Consider the following 26,395-nt stretch of genomic DNA (forward strand, 5'->3'; position numbering starts at 1 on the left):
TCCCACCTCGCCTTGCAAACACTTTTACAACCAGAAAACAAAGCAAGAGGTTGTGACGTGCCTCTGAGCCTAACAGGCACAGCCAAGGGAATGATTTACTTCCTACAAAACGATTCTGATAAAAACGTCCAATTGGTTTGCCACAATATGCATTCTTTCAATCACACACATCCGCGCGCACGCACACACACATACGCACACTATGGGGCACAGTACGATGGAGGATTTTCCGCATCCTCCGGGCCGGCGGAAGCCACCGCCGGCCCGGAGGATGCGGAAAATCCTCTGCGGACCCACCAAAGACCCACCGCCACATTAGGATGGCTGGTGGGTCCTGGTTTCTGTCGGCCGCTTTTCCGCCGGTGTTGGCTTACAACCGCGGCGGAATAGGCCTAATATGGTGGCGGTGTCTCTCAGACACCGCTAGACATATTAGGATGGCTGTGCAAACATGCTTTTCCGCGGCGGATTCTTCGCCGAGGAAAAGCATGTGGATCTTCACCTCGGGGGCCCGTAGCGGGCCCCCTGGGTGAAGGTGGGGTGGGGGGTGCACATGGGGGGTACCTATGGTACCCCCCTGCCTTTGCGTGCACGAAGCGGCAGGCACCGCGCGGTGCCTGCCGCTTTGTGCATGCAAATGCACTGCTTTCATTTATTACATTGCGGCGGGTGCTGCTTGAAGCAGCACCCGCCGCAATGTAAAAAATACAGGATGTGACCGCCAGGGTGGCGGTCACATCCTAATTGCCGTGGAGGGACCGCCGCTGCCCATGCGGACGGTCCCTCTTACGCAGAGGTGGCGGACGGACGCAAGTCCGTCCGCCATCATAATAGGGCCCTATATTTTTTAAAAAGCAGGCTCACTTTGCTAATAAAAAAGACTTGATTTGTTTCACGTTAATATTAGCTTAGGGGCTGAAAGGCGGTGTGTGGAACCAAACATGCGCTTCCTTCAGGAGCCCAAGATAATATTATGTGGCCAAAATAAGGAAGTCTAAGCTGTATTTGTCAGAGAGAGAGGCAGATGAAAAGAAGTGACCACGCAACTTTAGTTCAACAAAAGACTGGAGTCAGGTAGTTTCAAGCCACATTTATGAGATTCGACATACCCAACATGCTTCATTCACAGATGGTGCCGGTGCTTTGTACCAAATCAGACAGTTCCCTTCGACCAAGTCACGCAGTTGACAAATAGTCTGAGCCTGGGCAAATGACTTTGTCGTACGAGGTCCCATGTAGTTTATCCACAATAGGTTGTGCTTAGAAACGTGCCAATCCCCTATATAAAGTGCTGGATGGGCCTTTTAGTAAAGCACACACTGTTACGTGTATTGCAACACTGTGACACGTACAAAGGTAATGGTGCCAGGAAGAAGAAAAGCTCATGCTACCACTGTGCTCTTTGTAATCACACTGAAATATGATCTGAATTTCACTCCATGTCCTTATTTCACACAACTGTTTTTTAAAAACCTATTGTGTTTGTATCGAACATAGATAAAAGGAGGGGTGTATAGATGGTGCAGGTTTGTCTGCTGAATACAAGAAATTAGAAGTGGCTGCTCTAAGAGGAGTGTTGCTCCTTGTTTACGGAATACTTGAGTATTTCGACCCATCTGGATAAATAATTAATGTGCCTGCTCGAAGACAGATAAATGGTTATATTATGTTATGTTAACAGAAGCCTGTAAAGCGCACGGTCACCAAAGGTTTATGGCGCTGATGCTGAATGATTGTGTGGCGTGCAGGTAGTTAGTATGCTTGTTTAAACAGCCAAGTTTTCCAGGGCTTTTCTGAACCATAGCAGATTGTTGCAGATCCTAATTGACAGTGGGAGTGAGTTCCAAAGTTTAGGCGCTAGGTAGGAGAAATTGCTATCTCCCTGTCTCTTGAGTTTGATGGCTGGGGTGGACTGTAGGTGAGAGGAGCGAAGGTTGCTATTAGGAACATGCTTTATGATCATGTCGTTGATAAACTTAGGGCTTTTGCAGTGCAGCGCCTTGAAAGAGAGGCAGCTGGCTTTGAAAGTGGCCCGTTGCTCCATCGGCAACCAGTGGAGTTTTTGCAGACAGGGCCGGGCTGATTGCCATCTCGGTTGTTTATAGATAAACCTTGCCGCTTGGTTCTGTACTATTTGGAGCCGGTTAAGCAAATATAGTGGCAGGCCTATATAAAGAGCATTTGAGAAGTCAAGGCGGGACAGGACCAGCGCTAATACCGCCTGCACAAGGGCTGCGTGGGTCAGTAGGTGAGAAATCTTTCTGATTTTCTCAATTGGAAGAGACTAGTGGACACCACTGAGCCCACTTGGCCTCTGAGAGAGAGGTCGGCGTTTATAGTAACCCCAAGACTCTTCACAGAGGGCGAAGGGATGGGAGAGGTCCAAAGTCCATAGGCCAGAAATGTGGGCCCCAGCTGATGTCACTTTTCCCTGGCAGTACCAATTCGGTCTTGCCAGTGTTAAGTTTAAGATGGTTGAGGTTCATCCAATGTTGGATAAAGAGCATCGTGGTTTTGAATTCCGTGGCCGAGTCAGGGGAATCCAAGTTAAAAATCAGCTGGAGATCGTCGGCATAGTTGAAGAAAGTGACTTTTCTGTCCTTTAGTGAGTGGAGCAGGGGCCTAAGGTACAAGTTAAACAACAGAAGGGATAGGGAAGAACCCTGTGGGACCCCACACGATATGAGTACTTTGGGGGCCGTAAATGCGCCGAGGCTTACTGTTTGGGTTCTACCTGTAAGGAAGGACTTAACCCAGTTATAGGCAGGGCCTTGGTTACTTGCCTGCTCGACATGGTTCATTAAGATGTTATGATCAACCGTGTCGAACGCTGCCGACAGGTCCAGGAGGACCAGCGCCTGGGAGGTCCCCTTATCCGCGTTGGCTCTTAGTGTGTCCAGAACCGCAAGGATGACTGATTCTGTTGAATGTGCGGGTCGGAAACCAGCTTGGTTAGGCTCCAGGTAGTTGGATTGTTCTATGAAATTAGAAAGACAGCTGGTCGCATGAGTCTCCATGATTTTAGCTGGGTAGGGTAAAAGGGAAATGGGGCGGTAGTTGGCGGGATTTGAGGGATCGGCCCCAGGTTTTTTTAACAATGGGATAACCGTGGCATTTTTAAAGGTGGTGGGTACCTCCCCTGTACTAAAGGACTCATTCAGAAAAGGGAGAATAGTATGGGGTAGTGCAGAGAAGACCTCACTTAGGACTGGGGGAGGGCAATGATCGCTGGGGGAGCCAGATTTGACACGGGTCAGAAGGTGTGGTAGCTTGTCGGGACAGATGCCTGACAAGTGACTCAGGCGAGAGGGATTTCTGGATATGTCGTCCAGTAAATCCCTGTTGGCCGTGGGTGGAATACTCGCCTTTATATTAGCAATTTTACCTAGAAAAAAGTTGTTCAGGGAGTCGCACAGTTCTTGCGTTGGAGCTAAGGTGGGCAAGATTCTCTTATCGCAGCTCAGGTCGTTCACAATGCGGAAGATCTCCTTTGATTTGTTTTCGGCGTTCAAAATTTTTGCAGAGAAGAAGGCGGCTTTGGCTGTTAGGGTCGATTTTTTATAAACGTTACGTACTAGCAGGTATTGCTGCCTGTCTGCACTTAGGTAGTGGCGCCTCCATTTCCTCCCAACCTGACGGAGGATGAGTTTTTGGTTCTTTAGATCGCTGGTGAACCACTTATGGGCATCAGAATGTCTGGCCCGAGAGAATGTAGTGAGAGGGGCGTGTATGTCACTGGCCGACAACAACCAGTCTGCGATGACCAGTTCCATAGAGTTAACATCAGGGTTAAGAATAGGGGCAGTGCAGGCTAGAGTGTTAATAAAGTTGTTTTTATCGATGGTTCGCCACTTTCTGGTCAAGCCACCAGGCACTATAGGGGGCTTGATTCTGCCGATTAAGGTAACCGTAAAATCAATCAGATGATGATCTGACCATATACAGGGGGAGATAGAACTTACAGATAAGGTAAGATTGTGGGTCCAGATTTGATCCAGCGCATGTCCTTTAGTATGGGTAGAAGAACACATGTGCTGGAGCAGATTTAGGTTGGAAAGCAGATCGGAAAGTTCCATGGCATGTGGTCCTCTAAAGGTGTCATTGAGCCAGTGGTTGAAATCGCCTATGAGCAGGACCCTTGTGTGGTTCATGGCCAGGTTGGCGATTTGTTCGCTTAACACAAGTGGAAAAGAGGGCATATGTTGGGGTGGGCGGTATAGGAGCACCAACACGAGAGATCTGGTGTTAGTGTCTAGAGTAATGACCAAATTCTCGACCTGTGGTAGTTCGAGGGAGGTCATTGTGTCAAATTTGTAATTTTTGTGTATAATGGCCGCAACACCCCCGCCCTTCTTCCCTGCGGGCCGGTTGGCTGCTAGAATGTAGTAGTCTGAGGGGAGGGCCGCCAAAATATCCGGTGAGGAGTCCTCAGTAAGCCAAGTTTCGGTGATTAGAAGGGCATCTGGTTTTTCCAATGCTAACAACCAGAAGATGTCCAGCTGATGTTTTACCAAAGAACGGGTATTCAAATAGAAAACCCGAAGGGTGGTCTCATTATTTAAGGCGGAAAGGGGAGAGGGAACTGGAAGGCGCGCCTGTTCTGACAAAATGCCATTCGTACGGATGCAATCGTATGTCGACAGGTCCAGATAGGATGACTGTGATGTGAGCGCTCGGAGTGCTTCAGGGGAATAGATAATGGATTGAGCAGCATCCTTGGCCCCTGGGCCCGGTAGGGCTCCGACGGGTGCAGATGGGCGCAGACGGGCTTGCCTTTGGCGCGCCCGCCCGCTACTCCTCCGCGCTATGGTGGGCATTTATGCCTGGCCCCGCATCCAAGCTCCACCTCCTGCCGGCCGATTGGATGAGGCCTAAGGTGGTGAGCTGGACGAGTGAGAGGGGTGCGGCAAGTGAGTAGGACTTCAAGTTTTAAAAACATATAAACACGATTCGGAGTGAGTGCTACAAATAATTCTGAAGGCACAAACAGATTTAAAACATCGCAGCGCTAACAAGCCAGGTCCGCGCGGCAGTCAAACAGCAATTGCCCGCTAACTGTGCTGAGGCTGTTTTTTAGATGCCTGGCCCCGCCTCCAAGCGCCACCTCCTGCCGGCCGATTGGATGAGGCCTAAGGTGGAGAGCTGGACGAGTGAGAGGGGTGCGGCAAGTGAGTAGGACTTCAAGTTTTAAAAAACATATAAACGCGATTCGGAGTGAGTGCTACAAATAATTCTGAAGGCACAAACAGATTTAAAACAACGCAGCGCTAACAAGCCAGGTCTGCGCGGCAGTCAAACAGCAATTGCCCGCTACCTGTGCTGGGGCTGTTTTTTAGATGCCTGGCCCCGCCTCCAAGCTCCACCTCCTGCCGGCCGATTGGATAAGGCCTAAGGTGGGGAGCTGGATGAGTGAGGGGGGTGCGGCAAGCGATTAGGACTTCAAGTTTTAAAAACATATAAACGCGATTCGGAGTGAGTGCTACAAATAATTCTGAAGACACAAACAGATTTAAAACAACGCAGCGCTAACAAGCCAGGTCCGCGTGGCAGTCAAACAGCAATTGCCCGCTACCTGTGCTGAGGCTGTTTTTTAGATGCCTGACCCCGCCTCCAAGCTCCACCTCCTGCCGGCCGATTGGATAAAGCCTAAGGTGGGGAGCTGGACGAGTGAGAGGGGTACGGCAAGCGCGTAGGACTTTAAGTTTTAAAAACATATAAACGCGATTCGGAGTGAGTGCTACAAATAATTCTGAAGGCACAAACAGATTTAAAACAACGCAGCGCTAACAAGCCAGGTCCGCGCGGCAGTCAAACAGCAATTGCCCGCTACCTGTGCTGAGGCTGTTTTTTAGATGCCTGGCCCCGCCTCCCAGCTCCACCTCCGGTTGAGGACACCAGTAAGCCACCAGTGACTCCAGGAAGCCGGACTGCCCCCACACCTGTCTGGCACCTGGCCCAGCCGCTTATCTGCAACTTAAAGTGCCTCCGAATGTTATTACCCCGCAGACCCTTTCATTCTGTGGCCTGGGACGCAGGGGCCAGTGGCACCACTGGGCACTCCAAGGGCCACACTCTGTCCAGCCATTTTGCTATTCCTGCAGCTAGGCCAGGCAGGAGCCAGCGCGGGTTCCCAGCTCGCATAATTGGGCTGCTGCAGCAGCAGCGAGCACACGATTTAGCAATGCTTTTTAAAAAAAACTTCTGGTCCTATCACATTTGAGATCAGGTTCCCGGCAGCTTAAATCACACCGTTGTCCCTACAACTTCCCTGAGAAATGCTAAAGAAACTATTAACAAACAACAAAGTGGGAGCCAAGGTGGGCCCGGCCGCAGTAAACTAGCATTTGCAATGCAATAGGTCTCGAATTTGTGAGAGTTTGAGCTATTGGCATTGTAAATGGCAATGCCTTTTATTGATGTGTTGGTTTTTAAAACATAAATAAAAAGCATTGTCATTTACAATGCCAATAGCTTAAACTCTCGCACATGCGAGACCTATTGCATTGCAAATGATTGTTACAGTTATATTTTAGCACTTTTTTTCCTACTAAATAATGATAAACAGGTTTACTGTGTGCCTTATGAATCCACAGTTTGTGATGGTTATTAAATGTGGGTTGGCTAGTTAGAACTCTGATCTGTTTATCTGTGATAGAGATTCTTCTGTTTCTGCTTGCTTTAAAATTATACCGGTATGTATATTGACTTCATTCTTTAGAAATGCATTTAAATTGTCCAGTGCAAAATTTCTGTTATTCTAGTGTACTCTCGTGTAATTTTGAATAACGCTTGTTACGCAGAAATTCATGAAATTTGATTTTTATGCCACGTTGTGCAATTATGCACAGTTTGTGGCGAAAAATGAGCGTACTTGAAAAATGGAAATTATCCAAATTAGAGCAGGACCTGTTGAAGCACTTGTGCCCAGGCCTCTAATCTGCCTTTTTACTGTTCTTGGCAGGACCAGGTTGATACCCTGACATTCCAAAGCCATTCTCTAAGGGACCGAGCAAAGCGCTTTGAGGAAGCACTGAGGAAGAGCACTGATGAGCAGTTCCAGGTAAGCAATCAACTTCTTACTGTAAACATAAAACATGCTTACCGTAAATCTGTATTGTACGGTAAACTGTGACACTTAAGGATGTCTTTGCTCTATCCTACATTGTTTACTGCTCTGTAAAACATATATATTCTACGTGTAAACGAAGAGGATAAAAACGAAAGCAACCTGCCCTAGAACTGCTACCCCTTCCAGATTTTCAATAACCCCATAGGTAAAGACTTTGCCGTAAATAATAGTTTGATGTCTTTTTTCCACGTGCTTCTGAGACCTTTGTGATTGGGACGTCTACTCTAGACAGCTGCCTGCAGTTCCTGCTGAACAAACCTTATCCACTGTGTGATATGCACAAATGGCATTTCCCTTCAGTGTCAATGCACGAATGATGCTGGCACGTGTCAGGTCACAGAGATGATATTGGGAGGAGTAAATTATGAATTGCTAGTACATAGTTTCATTGATTTAAAGCATCAAATGGACTTGCATATGGGTTGTGTTAGTTGATTTGTGGTGGAGAATTTAGATAACCTTGCTGCATAATTTGCTCCACGATGCTGCATAACCCTAGTAGTCCTGACAATGTTAAAGCTGTACCAAGTTATTAAGGGGTTGTCATTATGATGATGAAATTTGTATGATAATGATTGCAATGTGTATTTCACAAGCAACCATGAAATTATTCATCTATTTCAAGGTACCCTGTAATATAGGGTTTTTTATACCACTTCATCTTGGGCAATAAATGCACCAAAACATTCTCCCACATTGAGATTGTTTTGGGCTCGGCTTCTGCTCTGCCTTCTGTGCATCCACCACACTGGCATATGCACTGAAGGCATCACAATCCACGGCAGGTAGAGAAAGGACTCTAAATATGGAGAGCTGTCCATCACCAGGGGATTTGGAGACCACGGCCTCGACTGACCTGGTGGGCATCCCAGTATCCTGTCAAACCATATTTAAACCCATGAACCACTTTTTTTGAGTGCAACATCCTCCAATGGACAAAGCAAGATTGTAGATGATAAGTGCTCCATATGGTAGGACATTTGATTTTAACTGCCCTACTGTAGCCTTGAATATCCCACCTGAAAGCTTTAAGAGGGACCAACCACAAGCCCTGGCGCTTTGCCCTAGTCATTAAGAGGTGAACAAATTACCAAGTTTCTACTTTTTATAGGTGTTAGATATCATACTCCAAGTCATAATTTAATCCTAGCGATCCCAAATTGCTAGGGGAGTCTTCCAGGAGATCACGTTGATGGGGTACAATCGCAATCAATCACTCTAGCAAGAGGTCCAGCACAGTTCTCTTGCCCTATATGATTCTGGGACAACTAGAGGCCAGCAGGGCAAATTCTTTTTTTTTTCTTTTTTTTTATTTAAATCCTTTTATTAACTTTGCTCAAAAAGACCATACTGTACATCAGTCACATGCTGGCGGATGTATGACGTTACAACGCATACTTTTACCACGCCTACCATTACCACGCAATTTTTACAACGCATGATATATTACAACGAAGTACCATTACCACGCATGTATTTACAACGCATATACCTTTACAACGCATACAATTACAACGTAAGTATTGGTAAGTATATAATATTTTTTTTAATTTAATTTAATTAAAAACTGAAAACTGACCCTAAACCCTAAAAATACCCCTTTACCCAAAAACTGAAAACTGACCCTGAACCCTAAAAATACCCCTTTACCCAAAAACCCAAAACTGAGCCTGAACCCTAAAAATACCCCTTTACCCAAAAACCCAAAACTGACCCTGAACCCTAAAAATACCCCTTTACCCAAAAACCCAAAACTGACCCTGAACCCTAAAAATACCCCTTTACCCAAAAACGCAAACTTATAATATTTTTAATAAAATGATATACTTACCAATACTTACGTTGTAATGGTATGCGTTGTAAAGGTACATGCGTTGTAAATACATGCGTGGTAATGGTATGCGTTGTAATGGATCCTGCGTTGTAAAAATTGCGTGGTAATGGTAGGTCGTTGTAAAAGTTGCGTGGTAAAGGTTGTATACCCATGCGGGCGTACATGGTACAGCTTTATCATCACAACAATTGTATGACGGATAGATAGGGAGTCATATACGTTCAATGGCTTCAAAAAGCAGAGCCAATTCTTAAGCACATTTCTGTGGCCTTGGTTACAGTGGAGAAATAATCCAGTCCTCCTTCATCTTCCAGGTGGATACTTCCTATTTTCTTCAAGCCTAGCTGAGTTCTGAGGAGCTGGTTGGTGGAAAGATGTTATGATAGGGGTTACTAACCTGGGGTTGTTTGTAACTCCTACTCGAATCCCAAGCCCATTCTCACAGCCCACCCAGCCATTTTACAGGATTTCCTTTCTGTTTATCGTAAAATAATCCCAGCAAGCCCCTCTGGTAGGCTTCCAACAATTTGGCTTGAATGTTGATTGTGGATTTAGAAATGTAGAACCCCTGCAATTGATGAACCTTGCTTTATAGGAGTTCACAGTTAAAGCTTTGTTATAGGGGTTTAGAGTTGAAATTTAATTTGTAGAGATTATGGGCAGAACCTTAGTTTATAGAGATTAAGTGTAGAATCTTAGAGGTTTAGCGGTGTACCTTAATTCATAGAGGTTCAGGTTTGTCTGTGAGGCTGGCAAATGCAGATCCTAGAAGGAAAAATAAAACTGCTAATTTGTAATTATTCGCTCTATGTATGACAAGAGGAAATCATGTTGTTGCCCTTATCACTGTTGTGTGTCAGTGGCAGGTTTGCTTCTGGCAGCATTGATTGTATTCTGCACTTAAAAAACCTGCATGAATTATTGAGGCGTTTCCTGAAAGTACATAGTTCTCCAGCCACCAGGAATCTTTTTCAGGGGCTGAATTCTTGGGGTAATGAACACACAGAAAAGTGCTCTGGTCTCACAGGGTGAGTAATCATCTGATCAGAATCTACCCCAAAAAACTGGAGAACTCAGACCCATATCCTAAATTAGGATAAAGGGAACAGTGCAGTGGTTCTGCCCTGCCCTGTGCAGCCCAGAGGGCATCAACACAGAGGGGCATGTTTATGAGATTTGTCACGCAGGTTACCTTGCTGTGCTGCACTGCATGACAGGGAAAGGACAGGAATTTAAAAGAACACAGCACATTCCTGCCTTTTCCCCTGCCCTGGCGCCGTTTTGGCTGCCAAGTGCCAATTCAGGCACCCTTGCACCATTGTGCAAGGGTACCTGTGTAGCATGCAGGATTGTTCTTTTGCAGGAAGGAGCACCTTCCTGCACAAAAACAATCCTTTGAGGCATATTCCTCTATTTATGTGTGCTGCAGAATGTGGCACACATAGAAAGAGGAAGTATTGAGGTGAAATGAAGATATTTCTCCTCATTCATTACGCCTCTCCAGCGAAGGTGTATCTTTTTGGTGCATTCCCAGGCATACTGGTTCTGGTAGATTCGGGAATGCGTCAAACACCATGGGAGTTGCGTGGGAACACCCACACAATGCCCATGGAAGGCCTCCCTAGTGCATAGTAAGGCAATGCAGTGATTTGCGCTGCATTGCTTTCCTCAAGATTTATGAAGCCACTATAACCTCATCTTTGAGTTGCGTTGTGCATGTACCACGTTGTATGGTGCAAGCGCGACACAACTGGGGTCAAAAATATGGTCCTAATATTCTGAAACACATGGTAATGTGCTGGCAGGAACAAGTGATGTGGGCAAAACCTGCTCACACATGTTAGGTTATACACAAACGTGAGTGTAAAACAAATTATAAATCCACTGTCCATCAGCCCAGGCATCTCAAAAACATAGATATTCTTTAGGCTTATTGAAGAACCTCGCCAACCACCACCACAGCAGCAGCTTCAGCTGCACTCGCATATTTACTCCAGTATCCATCAGAAGGCCAAGCCAAGGGTAAATTTGCTCTTACCGTCATTCGAGCAAGCTCATTTTGAGGTGGAAAATTTTGACAGCATTTGATTTGAATTAAACATTTTACTAGGCAACTACTGAACAATGGTTAAGACTTCAATACTAAAATGTGTTTTCCCTATTGACAACCAGACATGCTCTGGCCTGTGGACTCCACACGAGCACACCGCTTCAGAGAGAGGATCAATAAGTATACTTTCTTATTTGTTTTTAAGTGAAGCAAAACTGGTCACAGCATAGTTGCCATGTTTGGCTAGAATTACAAGTGCCTTATGATGACCAATCATTGAGTGACTAAAGAACCAATTATAGCTCGATAGCCATGCAATCATTGACTAGCATTGTTAGTGTCGTACGTTGCTCCCACTGCAGACCTTTGCTTTTTCATCCCAAGAAACCATTGTCGATTGTTTGGTAACTAAGAACATTTTTAAAAAATTGGTATCCATTTCTGTAGGATGCGTTGGCACCATTTCAGCACCTGGAGGAAGATTTAAGCAGTCTAAAACAAGTTTTGGAGATGAAAAACCAACAGATCCATGAACAGGAAAAAAAGATCATGGAGCTTGAAAAACTGGTAAACTGCTGCACTCATGTTATTATCTTCCTTGCAAGCCCTAAATGTGTATGTTCTATTATGATAGATGGTGGTCGCAAGTATATACACATTTAAAAAATGAACAGATCATAGCTGGACTACCAAATAGAAAACCGAAAACATATTAAAAGCAATTTATTGGTTCTAACTCTTGTATCTAAAATTATTGTAGAGACATCTAAAATATGAACTGACTCTATTACGGTAATTAGAAAAAACAGGCAGAACAGCATCAGGTTCTTCAGTTAGGACTGAGAGATGTAACTTTATTTGCTTCCCCTAGTGACCTTAGCAATATTATGTCAGACCCCTGAATCTGGGGTCACAGATCTCAGTATGTTGAGAAGCAGGCTCTCCCATGGATTAAGAAACCGCATACTACAGGTTTCTGTTTTTGGCCTCCTTTTCGAGAGCTTCATATAACCTGTGTTATTGGGGTTTGTGACAGTCTGATCTATGATAAATCATCTCTTTGCAGGCATAATAAGCCACAAAGGCTAGAAGCAGAAGAAGAGTGGTGTGACCTCTAGCAAGTGAAAAAGGGGAGTTACTTTAGATCCAGACGTGCGTGTTTACCTCTCTGTATTGCCTTCAAATTTTCACTGTAGGCCTGTTGCCCTGGAACTCTTGCAATTTCCCACCCGCCGTCCAGCCCTCCTATTAGGTTACTGGCTGGTGTATGCAAAATCAAGGACGCATTCTCTGTCAAGTATCCCTAGGGAAATGCCTTTTGCACATATATTCTGAATGAATACTCTGGTGCAGCAATCTTGTCAGAATGCTGTTAAGGGTAGTAATTTAAGAGGAATGATCATTGACACGTAAATACTGAGGAAACATTTGTTTGCACAGTAACTCTGTTGGATCTCCTATCACCTTAACTCTGTAAGCTTGTTAAGGAATAGTAATTCTGAGAAAATTATATAGAACACGGAGGGCCCAATTCACAAAGGTAAGCTTAGACCTGAGGTCTAAGTTTCGACCTGAAGTCTAAGTCCAGACAAGAGACCTATGATTTAAGCCAAGTCCCTGTTCCACCTGTTAGGTTCAGGAATAACATGATTCTTATTGGGCAGCAGTTATGAGAAGTAGGAGTGCTAGACTGCCTCTGAGATATGAACTTCTGGGATAGTAGCAGCAGCCCTTTAAACTATTTGCTAAGATTCGAACAGTTTTTACAATTTTAGGCTTCCAATATCTCGTCCTATTTAATGTTTTTGTATGTCCTTCTCGTGAATGCTAACTCTGCTTCGTATTTAGAGCATTTCAATGCAATAGCAGCTTTTATTTTGTCCTCTTAGCTGTCAAAAGTGCAGCCGTCAGATTTTTTGCAGTCATGATGATACCACTGGGTTGACTTGAGTATCTAGAATAAACATAAGGGTCCCTGAAAACCAAAAAGTAATGCTCCTAAGAAAGAGGTATTTGCTTTTATATAGAAGGGAAACAAATGATTCACCTTTTTTTGTTACGTTAGATGGCAATTGCCTCTAACATCAGGTGTCAAATGTGAAACAATGTTAACACAAAATAAGCAAGGTCTACAGATACAAGTACAAGGAAGAGCAAAGGCCTCAGTGAGATCTCCAGTAAGGAGAAGCAGGTTATGGAGGAAAATACATTGCATCGCAGTTTGGTGGCACTGGATGAAAATCAGACTCATAACTGTGTTACGGGTAGGGGGCAGCTTTCAGGCCAAGATCTATTCGAAATTTTCATTTCTGAAGGACGCATGGGCAGTGTTAACCCTCAATAATGAAAGCTTGAGTAACCTAACCTACCTTCCCCCGTCTTCCCAGAGAACAGTACCTTACTTCAATCAACAGCATACAGTAAAAAGAGAAGACGAAGAGGGCGAGGGTGAGAAAGGAGAATGGACTGTCCCATGCCTGGAGGGCCCCCAAGAAGAAGGGCCAATTTTAGATACACCAAAGGCAGCCACAATCAACAAAGACCTTTTGACTCCTACAAAATCCATTGTGAGAGGAATACAGGTCGGTTTAATCCAGGCTGCGCCAAGAGTTTCTGATGTGCCACCAGAACCAATAATAGGCCAACCACTTGAACCCTTGGCCACAGTAGTGACAGGAAGAGAAGATTCAAACTCCAAGTACTCCCAAAATCTCAAGGAGGTGCAAACGATTATTACCATGGATATTTCTTCTTTAATTTCAACTACGGAGGTCATAATACTGCACAAGAGATTACAGTACAGCGCATAACGATACGAGATGAACAAATATCAATGGCCGAAGAATCTCCTTCCTTGCCAAGGGCACAGGGAATCTCAGAACAGACTTCCTCCATATTGGAGTCTGATCTGGTCCCCCTGTGGTTTTCAAGCAGTACCGGAGGAAAGGGGGAAGGACGAGGTGAGGCAAAAAGAGGAACTCAGCACTACTGGCCAGAATCTAAAAATAACACTACAATTGAATCCTCAGGTATTGTGTCTAACATCTCCTGAAAATCCAACAGGAAACATCCTGACCCAGGATTGGGGGTAACCAGAAGTGCCACACTCTGAGCTCTAAAGCAGCGGGCCAGACATGTGACCAGAACAAGAGCGGCGCAATTCAATTAATACTTCTTGCAGTAGGCACCCTAAGGCGCAACGTGGGCATCGAATCCGTCCCAAGGAATCGGACGGCCTAGATACAGATAGGCTGTGGTCGTCCCTACTGGATTCTATGCAGTTGTCCATCGAGGCAATTCAATTTCACTCGGACAAAATGGATATACAATTAACTATTCTTAACTCAGTTGCTAATCATGTCACTAATATTGACCACAGACTTACAAACATGGCTGAAATGATACACAGGGTGCCAGAGGGAACACAATTAACACAAGCACACTGTACCTGCTACACCATAGTGGACAAACTGTCCACATTCCCTGCAGCAATGGGGGATCTGGTGAGTGACATTAGGAACTTAATGAACATTGCCCCGAGGACAAGGGTAGGGGCATTTTCTCCTTAAAGGCTCACAGCAAGGTGGACGGATCTGCTATCTGCCCAAGTCCATGCCGGCCTAATACATCAAATGTTGCAGAGGGCCAGCTAATAGAGTTATCCTGGGCGGAAAGGTTAACCAGGGGCGGCAACAAAGTAAATCATGCGAGTATCAACTTAGAACAAAGTGATCGCACTCAACAGCCAGAAGGGGAAACATTGATAACACAAGCCCCTAACATCCAAGGCGTGGAAAATGGACAAGGCAAGGAGAAGCGGACCCAAAACCGCAAGAAAAAGAGGAAAGGGAAGAACAGGAAAAAGAATATAACGGGCTACTTTCCCCTAAACAGACCGGATTCTGGGAGAATAAGCTTGGTCAATATTGTTACTTCTGAACCCTCCTCGCTAAAGATAGAAAACAAAACGGGCCATTCAACCATGAAGACTTCCCAGGACATGCCCCCCGAGTTATCTAGGGAGACTCCTGAACCTGAGGTGGAAGTTCCCGCAGTAGAACGACTCAAGCAAAATTGCCTGACGGGATGCAAAAGCACACTGACCATCAGTAACAGTAACAGTAACCGGACCTGCATAATTAACAGCACACAGGCATATTTGTATGCCGGACACAAGCAGGCCTTCGATTCATTGCAGGAGACGCCAGAACCAGAGGTGGACGTTCAGCCAAGCAAATCCACGGGAAGAAAAAGCAACCCGGCCTGCATAACCAACAACACACTGGCATACTCGCTTGCCGGACAAAAACAGGTCAATGGGGGCACATCCAGTGGTACCGAACACCCCCTACCATTAGGCCAGTTAAACCAGACCAAGTATTTCCCTACTAATACCATGAACCCGAATTATATTCATCCCTGAATTCAAATCGAGAGGCCAGGGGGATACCCTCAATAGAGGGAACATCTTGCTTCTGATCCAATCAATCAGGAGCTTGGCAGACATCAATTCAGCGGATCTCGAAGGAATTGAATTCTAAACCAATAAAGAGCTTTCAAGAAGAGAGATGACCAAGGCAACTTGGGCCTCAGAGGAAACAGCAATGAGGATCCTTGTGGAGGGTGCCCAACGAAAAGCCTTAGGAGTCAAAATACTTTTACACCAACAACCGGGCTATCCTGAGCCTCTTATACCCAACAAGCTGGTTCATTCAGACTATCCATATCCCAGGAGCATTCAATCAGTCCTCAAAGGGGCGCGTAGCACGGACGTACATCTACCGGGAGAGAAAAGCCAGGATGAAGAATCCCTAAAGGACGAGTGGACCTGGCTAGCTAGAACAATAAACCCACAAGCACATGACTTAGCTCTACCAAGCCCCCGAGGGCAGCCCGCTACTTCGAATATGCTTGTGGAATGTAAATGGCCTTGGAAACAAGGCATTGGTCACAGAATTTCTTTCCTATTTCCAAGGCTTCGACTTAATCTTAATGCAGGAGACTTGGTTGGAAGAACCTCAGCACTTACTTGGCTATAAAACCCATCACCTCCCAGCAACCAAAGGAGCCAAATTTGGGCACCTGAAGGGTGGCATTTCTAGCTACTCGTCAATTAGCACCCTAAGGGGGACAAGAGAAATTGACTCCATTCTAACACCAACAAACGGGCTAAAAATTCTTGCATTGAACATAGAGGAGGGCAATGCTAAACAACAAATCATAGTCCTAAACGTTTATATTCACCCACGAGATAAAGCCAGAGGAGTTAAAATGGTGGATATGGAAATAACAAAATTGCTCTTGGAAGAGTCAACAACTAACCTTATACTGGCCGGAGATTTTAACATGCATCTATTAGGACCACAATCAAGGGACAACAAGCTGGAGGAATAACTTACGGCAGGGAAGATTCCCATCCAGGTACAGGGCAAAAATATAAATCTGTCAGCCCAGTCCAGGACCTTTATACAGGATATTGAAAGAGAAATATCTCCGGTTTCGATGGGGAATTCTTCCTGTCCTGCCGCACCTTCCAGCATGGAAGCGATTCGCAGAAATAACTAAGTGCCGCCTTTGCGGGGAAGCAGAAGAGAGCATCACGTATCTACTATGCATCTGCCGCAGACTGGATCTAGAACAACGTTTGGTTTTTTAATCAATCTTTAACATCAAGAGGATAAGAACCTGCAGGCAAGCAGCGAAGGCCTGCTCAGGAGGAGGAGATATACAGCTGGCATGCAGGTTTGTACAATTCATGGGGGCAGTAGAGGAGAAAATAAAGAGATCCGGCACACCATAAACAGTTCCGATCAAGGGCTCCCCATCCCTTAGAATTGGCATTCTTTTACTGGGGAAACGCCTGACACAAAAAGCGTTCCTTTTATTACATTGAAAATAAACTTTGGTTAACTATTCAGCACTTGACAGGCCACGGACCTGTAGCATCCCTATTATAAAAATGTACCACAAGTCTGATATACGATACTATTAATTTTGCTATTTTTAAATACAAATGTAACTCATAGGCTATATTTAATTCATGCTTTTATATGACATGTTTTGGACTAAGGACCACCCAAAGCTTAGCAGATAAATAGACACTTCGCCGGAGCAAGGCACAAGCCAGCTGAATAGGAAAAGCTGGGCTAGGCCAAACTGTCCCATAGTTCTTTTATTGTTGTGTGCATAAATGATGAAACTGTAGTTTATTTTTATGAACTTTCGCCTTGAGCGATTCCCTTTTTAAAAGGTTTTTTTCAACTTATACAATAAATTACTTATTTACTTACTTACTACAGATACAAGTTCAGGCTCATGGTTGCTCTTTGGCCACATAAGGACTTCCATATAACACAATAAAAAACATGAATCTTGTTTTGGAAATATGTAATCAATTCCACCGACCCACTCATCAGACTTAAACATGCGCTTAGGAGGGCTGTCGACCATTGGAAACCAGAAGATAAAAGATAGCTGAGCAACCTTGGTGGAATTTTTGGGGGATAGGGCTGTCGGTAGAGGGATCCCACTGACTGGATCTTCTTCGTGTAACGATTGCTCAATATCACCACAGTGAGTGACTCCAATCCATACAATTAAAACAATCCAAACCCACGTTGTAAGCACCCCAATGGACTTCCACTTTCATCAGAAAGGACATTGTAGCAGGGATTCTGCTCATACACAGAACTGTGCATAGAGACTTGGAACCTCAGTGAATTAGGGTGTACCAAAACTCACCTTAGTAGCCAAAATCCCTACCAGACTAGCAATCAGTGTCTCATTGGTTCTTCCATACCCCCAATGATTAGACAACCCAGAACATGGAACTTAGAACACCTCAGGCAATGTGGAACACATGAACACTCTTTCGTTATACTCTCATATCAGTCCAAAACTGGGAGTAAATGAAGACACGTGCAAGTTTGAAATATTTATTTCTAATGCCGTGTTCTCAGGCGCAGTATCTTAGCTAATACAAGCAGACATATTATAAGCAACAAGATTATCAGCATAGTTACTATTCCATAAAATACAAAAGGAGAAAGCATGTTAAAATGCTAAATGGAAATAGGCTAGATTACACCTAGATTTCACCCTCCCTTGCTAGTAGATTATTTCATATCTACAGAAGGTCTCTTGGGTTTACAAGGGCGGCCCCATACCTCTGGTCCTAGTAGAAATGGATCACATCATTTTCTACACCAGCTCTCTGCATGAGAATGTTCTCCAAGTGTGTTTGCATGCCTGCGCAGTGCATTATTAAACGCGCCAAAATCAGAGGTGGCCACAGCTGCATATATGTTATGTCTAGAACGTGCGCTGATCAGACCAAACAACAACCACTGTGTTGAAATAACCTTGAAGGCCTCGGCACTCACTGTTCAGACAAAGCTTACCAAGCAAAGCTGCTACTATAGAAAAACATATTATTCTCGTGTGAAGCAAAACAGTCCGCTAGACTCTAAACATTTATAATAATGTGTGCCGTGTGCAAAGACAGCGGAAAGGAAAAATGGCGTTTAAACTTCTAATAAGCTCATGCTAACTTAACACAGTGTAAATGGAAGGCTCATCCCCATGACACCCTCCCTTGATCCGAGCACGGATAAGACAGAGGGCAAATTTGGAAAGCAGAGTTCAAGAACGACTGTCAGAACCAAGTTCAAATTGCAACAGGGGAAAAAAAAAAATGGGAACAAAAAACTCCATAATTCGAATGTACTTCTAGCCATGGACATAATGAAGTCAATAGGTCTGGGCAGAAAAAAAATTAAGCTGAGAGAAAAAAAGATAAAAATTATCTGATGTCCAACTTGTGACCTCGGTCATAGAAGAGAGAGAAGCGATGACACATCTCAATCCAACAATGTATATGCAAAATACGTAGCAACAGTCTCCAATAGGAAGTCACTGTTCTCATCCGAAAACATGTCAGCCATCCAATTTAGCAAAGGGAAAGAACATACATGTTCTTCAATTACCGGAGCCTCTAGCACCATCAGAGGGCAACTCGGTGTATCCTCAATGAAGCTGCTTGCAAAGAAATCTTGCACCGTTGCAAAAACATTTCAATGTCCCAGGTCTCCATGCATCGCTGCAAAGGCCATAATCCCTCCGCCAAACAAAGCAATTCATGAGCAACTAAGGGGCTCATAAGCTGATCATAATCCGCATTGGGAGACACCGTATTGCAGAGATGCAAATCCAGGGCCCAGTCAAAATCGCAACTCAGGCAATGAAAGACAGGCTGGACGCATGTGAAAAAGGAAAATCGAAACGATAATCCATATGCTGCACTCAATGTAGCAAGAGGCAGCGCTCCATAATATTCAAGCATTCGGCTGCGGAGCAGCAGCAGTCGTGACAGATCTTCTCGCAATACAGGACGTGCATCCATTTTGAAATAAACAAAATAGCAGAAGTACGCCTGCAATCAGCGCCAGCATTAAGGAAAATCCACCAAACAGGCTGGAATAAATCGAATGAAAAAATGCCGGGAACACACCAAATATAGTTTGAAAAGAAGGCACAAGGCCACTGCTAACAACTTTAAAAAAGTGAGCCAGCCCTGTGGTGGAGGATGCATTAAAGATAGTGTGAATTAATTCACCAAAATGCAAGGGCAAATCCGTATTTAATAAAGCATGCACTTCTGTGCGGGTGTTTGCCACATGAAGGACAAATGTTTCACGAGCAGATGTGAGGGCGACTTCTTTCTGGGACAATGGAGCTCTTATACGACTCATCTTGTTGAACTCTGATTTCAAGGTCGGAATCGTCGGCCAGATGGAAGCATCGAGCTTCCCATGCGGAGGAGGAAACATTACATTTTTACAGCAAACCACACGCTCACTGACGGTAACCACGTAAGGAATTCCTGCTACCATCCCACAACAATTTTCATTATTTAAAAGTAAATAACTCCAGTTTGCCAGTAATGTGATTGTTGGTATGATAGCAGGTGCTGGTGTACCTTTCAAAATACAGGCCAAATTTGGCTCCTTCTGGTTACAAGAGCCATGCAATTGGATATTCCTACACATTAATGAGTGATCTGGTGTTGTAGAGCAATCTTCACCATTCAAGTAAACCTCTTTTCCCTCCCTAAGGCATCTATAGGTAAATGGTAGCGACCAAGCTTCATGGAGATAAGCGGTGCCCAGAGGTTCATATCTGCCAATTGCATAGTACTTCATACAGGCTTCGAATTTGAAAAGGGGAAAAGGTAGAGTTATTAATCCGTGGATAAGCCACGTTGCCGAATTGGTCTCAGCCACTGAAAATGGTAACGGTTCTAACTTTTCAATGTGTAACATAGAAAAAGTTGCATCTTTCATTGACATAAAATGTTGCTTTTCAGTCAAATTAAACAGGGCAAATAATGATGACGTGTTCATGTAGTGCAATGGCACTTTTCCAGCTTTCAGAGTTTGCAAGGTCCATGCAAACTGCATAATAGAACGCAATTGATTTTGACCATGGTACAAAACAGACACCTCATCCTGCACAATATCAACAACAGATGACACAATATTATCTAACGTGTAAATGTGGGAAGAAAGTGTGTTAATGCTGTTATCTACAACTGCTAGCACTTTTTCTAAATTTGCTTGATCTATAGCTCTAATGCGGGAAGCCGCCTCAATTTGGGACAGTATCCAAACTTTGTTGTAAATAGCATATATCCATCTTTTAGATCTGCCGGAAGCCGGGCCTTTCACAAAATCATTCAGTTCAACATCATCAGTCAATTTTGATAAATGCATCTTATCTGATTCCAAAGTGGAATGTTTTAGCCAACTCTGACATAATTTGCCCACTGAATAGGTAGTCACAGAATGGCCACTTTCAAAACGGGGATCCACCCTGACCTGTGAGTAGCCTGGAGCTAAACCCAGAAAACGATGCTGGCAAGAATCAGCACTTCTTGCCACAGCAACCAACCCTTAGGATCCAAACTGGATATGTTAAAGGAAGAATTCAGTAACAGAGTCTGTAATTCTCTGATGGTAAACATGGTATTACTATTCCAACCGGAATATTCTTCTGATTCAGGAAAAGAAGGAGCATTTAATTTTTTTGTAGTAGCCAATCCAAAGCAAGTAGTTTGTGAAATTGTAGAATTCAAAAACAACATGTGGTTCGCGATGAGGCATGCACGATGCAAAGCCTCAGTGCCTTCCACTTGCCAACTTTTAGAACCCCAAACAGATTTAAGATCAATAGTATCTTTCCACAGCTCATAGCCCCCAACAGCCAATTGGTCTAAAAAGGACTTTGAATACAATAATTTTGTGTGGGTGAGTCTAACCTTGGAAGTGGACTTTTCAGTCATTTTAAAATAAAATGCATTGGGATTTGACTGATTAAAATCAGTAAAATAAGTGAACCTCTTTAAAAAGGAAGTGGAACTGCCTTGTAAAGGAGCGGGACAATGTTCCCACTGTGTATAGTTAACAGTATTCCTTCTGGTATTTGCTTTATGCAGGTAGTGATTGCCAAAATGTTGATTACAAAACAAATCAACATAATTTGCAGAATCTAGATACAAATCATCAGCATCAAAGGCAGCATAATATTTCAATCAGAAAACAAAGCTTCTACGGCCTTAACACGCCAATCATCAGAACGTATATTTTTGTTTATTTACATTCCCCATAGAAACCCTTAGGACATTTGGGACATTTATAACTTCAGTGTGCCCATGGATTTGAAATCTAATAGCATCCCACACAATCCCATCTAAGACGGGCCAAGCAGTCATATTAACAAAAGACAGGTCCCTCTTCAATCTGTGTGATGACGAATGGGGAGCCAAAGTTCCATTAATATGTCGAATGCATGTTCTTTCTTCAACATAGTGTCCGTTGACAAGGCGGAAAAAATACACCACAAATCCAATAGGCATGAACAGGTAAATCAAAAAAAGCACCAACCAAATGTAGGTCCAAGGAGGAATCAAAAAATGTTTTTTGAACAACGTTGCAAGAACAGAAATCTTGGAAGGGGTATTCGATGTGTGAGAGTCAGTGTCAAATGAAAATCTGGATTCAGTAGCCAAACAAGTTTGCAAATCAGGCATCGATAAGTCAGTGGGGTAAGTATATTCAGTCTAATCAAGGTGAGCACCAGGTAGTGAACTCAATAAAGGACTTGAAACTGCAGGCATCTCGAGGGCAACATCAGGCCTGGGGTTAAGAGCCGGGGCCAAAACAGAATTTCTCAAAATCGATGGACATGAGACTTCCGGAGTCATACTAAGAAGAATCGGCCACTCTGTGTAGTTTGACATTGTCAATGGAGATATACCTTTTATCTTTACGACCTGGAAGTGGTGGTAAAATGACTGTTCTTGTGCCCTTCACGCCAAGCACTGGAACCAGAGCTCGATATGAGGGACCAAACTCCTTCTTGTTTTCGATCTTCTCTCGAACTAGTTCTCCAACTTGGGGTAGCCAGCCAACTACCGGAATCTGCAACACAGCTTCAGATGTGGAGGGCAAGTGTTCCTTTGCAAGACTGTCTCTCGTCTTTTGTAGATCCTGTAAAACATTGCAATGTTCATCTCCGTCAAAGGGGGCAGCAACTGCCACCTGGTCTAGACCTCCAAGATCCGGGACAAACATCTTGATACAAAAGAGCTTTTCGTATGGGGTCCGCCCACCCGGAGACCTTCTAGGGAGATTATTACGGGCACACTGCACGCTATTGAGGTGGGCCAGCCAGTTCCTGCCAGTGCCTATAGCCCTAGCTGTCAAAGACTGCTTTAAATCTCGGTTAATTCGTTCCACAACTTGACTTGAACCCCCAACGAAGTCATGGCATCCCTATACGCCTTAGAGGCGAAAGCAGGACCCTGATCCGAATGGAAGGTGCCACAGGCAAAAATCCCTACAAAGACACGCAAGGCTCTTAATACAGTTCGTGAATCAGCGCTGCGGTGTGGCCACACCCACACAAAGCGTGTGCATGAATCAACTGCTACTAAGATGTACTTATACGCAGTATCAGAAGAAAAAGGACCGCAGTGATCTCAGTACACACAACCAAGTGGTTTATTAGAAATGTACAACTGTGTCTGGGGTGGACGCGCAGCAGTCGATGGTTTAATCTGCTGGCAAATGTCACATTGAAGGACATAATCACGTGTCTGTTTGTACAGTCGCCGCCACCAGAAACGTTGTTGTAACTGAGATACAGTAGCCGAAACGCCTGCAGGTGCAACACCTTCATGGACAGCTGTAATCAGTGTTGACCTGCGGTCCGCATTGGGATTTAACCTTTCACCAACGTCCGGTATTGTCACATAAGGAACTTTATCAGGACTTAAGTGGTATGAATACTTTGAAGGGAATCCCTTAGGATATTTACTTCCCTTCTCAGTGACGGCTACAGCCGCCAAGATATCATCATCAATTTTACTTTTGGAACGTGTAACTGCTGCAACCAAATATGTCGATACTGCTGATTTTGCGGCCTCATCGGCCAAACTATTGCCAACAGTGTGAACTCCCACGCTCTGATGACCGAGAGTGTGAATTACATACACGAGTGGCAACTGCTCTTTAAGCTCAGCCACACGGACCCAGATCATTTTATGTTTCATTGTGCTACCTTTGGAGTCACGAAAATCATTGTGAATCCAATAAAACAGGTTTTCATTGTAAGACTGGACACAGTAGTAAGAATCACTCACAACACGAGTCGTCACACTAGGATCAGCGTACTCCAATGCAAGCATCAGAGCACGGAGCTCTGCCAATTGTGCGGTACAGTCCCCTAAAGTCTGCATGTGCACAACGTTGGATTAGAATTCATCATTCACCATGGTACCTACCACAATGGCGCAAACGGAAACGTATGCGTGCTTAGACCCATGCGCAACTTGCGCTGAACCATCAGTGTAAATGATACAATGGAAATCCTCCAAAGGTCGCGTAGTCAATAGCGCAGGATGAACAAATTCATACTGCAAAAACTCTTGTGACTGTAAGGAGGCATCAAAAATAAACGTGACATCCTGAAACGTCAAAGATGCTGCCCATTGTATCCACCGTGGGTGCAAAGCTTTAGAATTTGGTACACTGGCCTTCGTCACTGTCTCTAGGGCAGGATACGAGGTTACAACGAACATGCGTTTTCCCTGCGACAGTGCACGTTCAATGAGAATCGCCATTTGCACTTCTGTCAAAACTTTTTCCACAGTTGAAAACCGGATTTCAGCCGAAGTGTACAAATGTGACTTGTAAGCAATAGGTACTGTGTCTCCTTCGTTAAAAGTAAGGTATGTGAAGCCCACCGCCCCAGGGATGATTCTTATCACCAGGTTGGTGTGGTTATCACAAGTCAGTAAGAATTTAGATTCTAGAAGATCAGCCTGCAAAGATTGCAAAATGGCTGAATGTTCAGGCAGCCAGCACGATTTGGTAAAAGTAGGTTGTATCAAAGCATACAAAGGCTTGATACGCTGGGCGTATTCGTGAATGTAAGTACGCCCGAAATTCAAAAAGCCCAGCAAGGACTGTAATTTTTTCAGAGTTGTAGGAGCGCGCAGCTGTGCGCATTTCTCCAAGAAGTGAGGAGCCAATCCTCGACCTTCATTATTGAGCTCGTAGCCCAGGAACAACACTGTGTGCTCTGCAATGTGTGACTTTGCAAAGTTGAATTTGTAACCGAAGTCCGCAAAGTTACAAATGATGCTACGGTCAACGCGACACAGATGTGCCCAAATTTCGCCATCTGTGAGATAGATGTCATCCACATACGAACACGCATCTGGATCAACTCTCTTCAAGAGAAAGACGATACGGGCAGCAAACACACCTGGACTATTCTTATAGCCCATGGCCAGGCGTTTAAATTGGTGTTGTTTGCCGCCACAGGTAAAACTGGTCCATTGGGAACTTAGACCCTCCAAATTGTGGGCAAAGAAACCGTGGATATGTCAAGTGTGGTCTTAAACCTTTTTCGCACAAGACCATTCACTAAAGCAGAGCCGTGGGTATTTTGTACTGCACAAGTACGGCAATGCGAGTTTAAATGCCTATAATCCAATACCAAACGGTATGAACCGTCTGGCTTGGACACAGTAAATAGTGGGTTATTCATCGGTGACACGCAAGTTTCAATTACAACCTTGATATTCCAATTGTTCAAGGATTTCCGCAACGGAAGCCTTAGCTTCACGTCGGATGGAATATTGAGGTTGAGGCTGTGGCATAGACCGTAAGGGAATCTCGTAGTGTGGGGAAAATGTATCCTAACCACAGTGAGTACGGTACAGAGCCGGCGCAAGGGCTTTAGCCCACTCTTCTGCAAAATTCAGCGCATGCTCCTTCGAGACCGTGTGCGCGAAACTAGGGAGCTCTCGGAGCCCCTCTCGGAGCTGCGAGAACAAAAGGTAGGGGCCAGTCAGCCTCCGCTAACAAAATTTCATAGGTAGTTGTAAGATTTTCCCAAGATACCCCTTTTATGGTACGTTGTATATCACCTTCAATTAAAAGGACTATTTCATAAAGTCTATCAGGGGGAGCTACTCTGGTATCAGCTGTCTCTACAACAACATATCGGTTAGTCACTGTCACCTTTAGTAGTGGACGCAGGGCCTCTTGCACTATGGTAATCTCCGCTGCGCTGTCCAACAATGACAGCGCCCATGTCTGATTCCGAAACTCCATTCTCACTATCTGTGGCATATCTCGCTGTTAAAGCGGCAACTTTCTTTTTCTGAAACTGGGGTCTTTTCTGTGAAGAATCCTCCTGCTTGCCTTTTCCGTCTTTTGGTCTGCTGGCCACGCCGACCTCTGCCGCCGCCTCCACCACCAGAAGATGAGGCCGATGTGTCCTGCAAAGAATGAGGAGAGTGTTGATCAGAAACCTGAAATCTATCAGGCGACTTAATCGTAGTGCCTTTGCGCAAATCATAAACGCGCTCAGTAGACGCAGGCACGGGTGAAGGGGGACGGGACTCCTGTTTCTGTTGTTGTTTCCCCTGTTTTTTATTTCTCTTCCAATTTTTCTTTGGAGCTGTGGGTTGAACGCCTGTATCTGAAAGAAACATGTTAGTGTTAGATTCCTTACCTTAGAATATCCCCAGGTGTCAGACTGGATCCGGAAAGTTTTGCGTAGCAGTACCCCTGCGCGTCGGTAGGCGTCGTCTGCGGCTTTGTGTCCGTCGTCCGCATCGTTGGTGCTGGGATGACGTACTCGGAGTACTTCGATGCCGTCCTCGCGCGCTGACGTCAGTTCTTCTTTTTTCCGCGCCAGCAAGCGCAGATCCAGAAAAAGCAGTACTCCTTAGTCACTCTTTGACTAACTTTTTGACTAACCTTTTCGATCTTTTTGATCCTGTTTCGAGTCGTAGACTATCGGTGCCGGT

At 44.6% G+C, this 26,395-nt stretch overlaps 1 protein-coding gene across 1 annotated transcript in view; it reads left to right on the forward strand.

Annotated features, from left to right (window-relative positions):
- Positions 1-26,395, forward strand: part of MTUS2 (microtubule associated scaffold protein 2) — a 1,701,731-nt gene that overhangs the window by 1,650,294 nt on the left and 25,042 nt on the right. The window contains exons 16-17 of the mRNA XM_078657132.1: positions 6,962-7,060; positions 11,461-11,580. Coding sequence (XP_078513258.1) covers positions 6,962-7,060; positions 11,461-11,580 — 219 coding nt within the window. The remainder of the gene's footprint in view (positions 1-6,961; positions 7,061-11,460; positions 11,581-26,395) is intronic.

Source organism: Lissotriton helveticus, chromosome 8 (assembly GCF_964261635.1).
Source record: "Lissotriton helveticus chromosome 8, aLisHel1.1, whole genome shotgun sequence".
Classification (NCBI taxonomy): domain Eukaryota; kingdom Metazoa; phylum Chordata; class Amphibia; order Caudata; family Salamandridae; genus Lissotriton; species Lissotriton helveticus.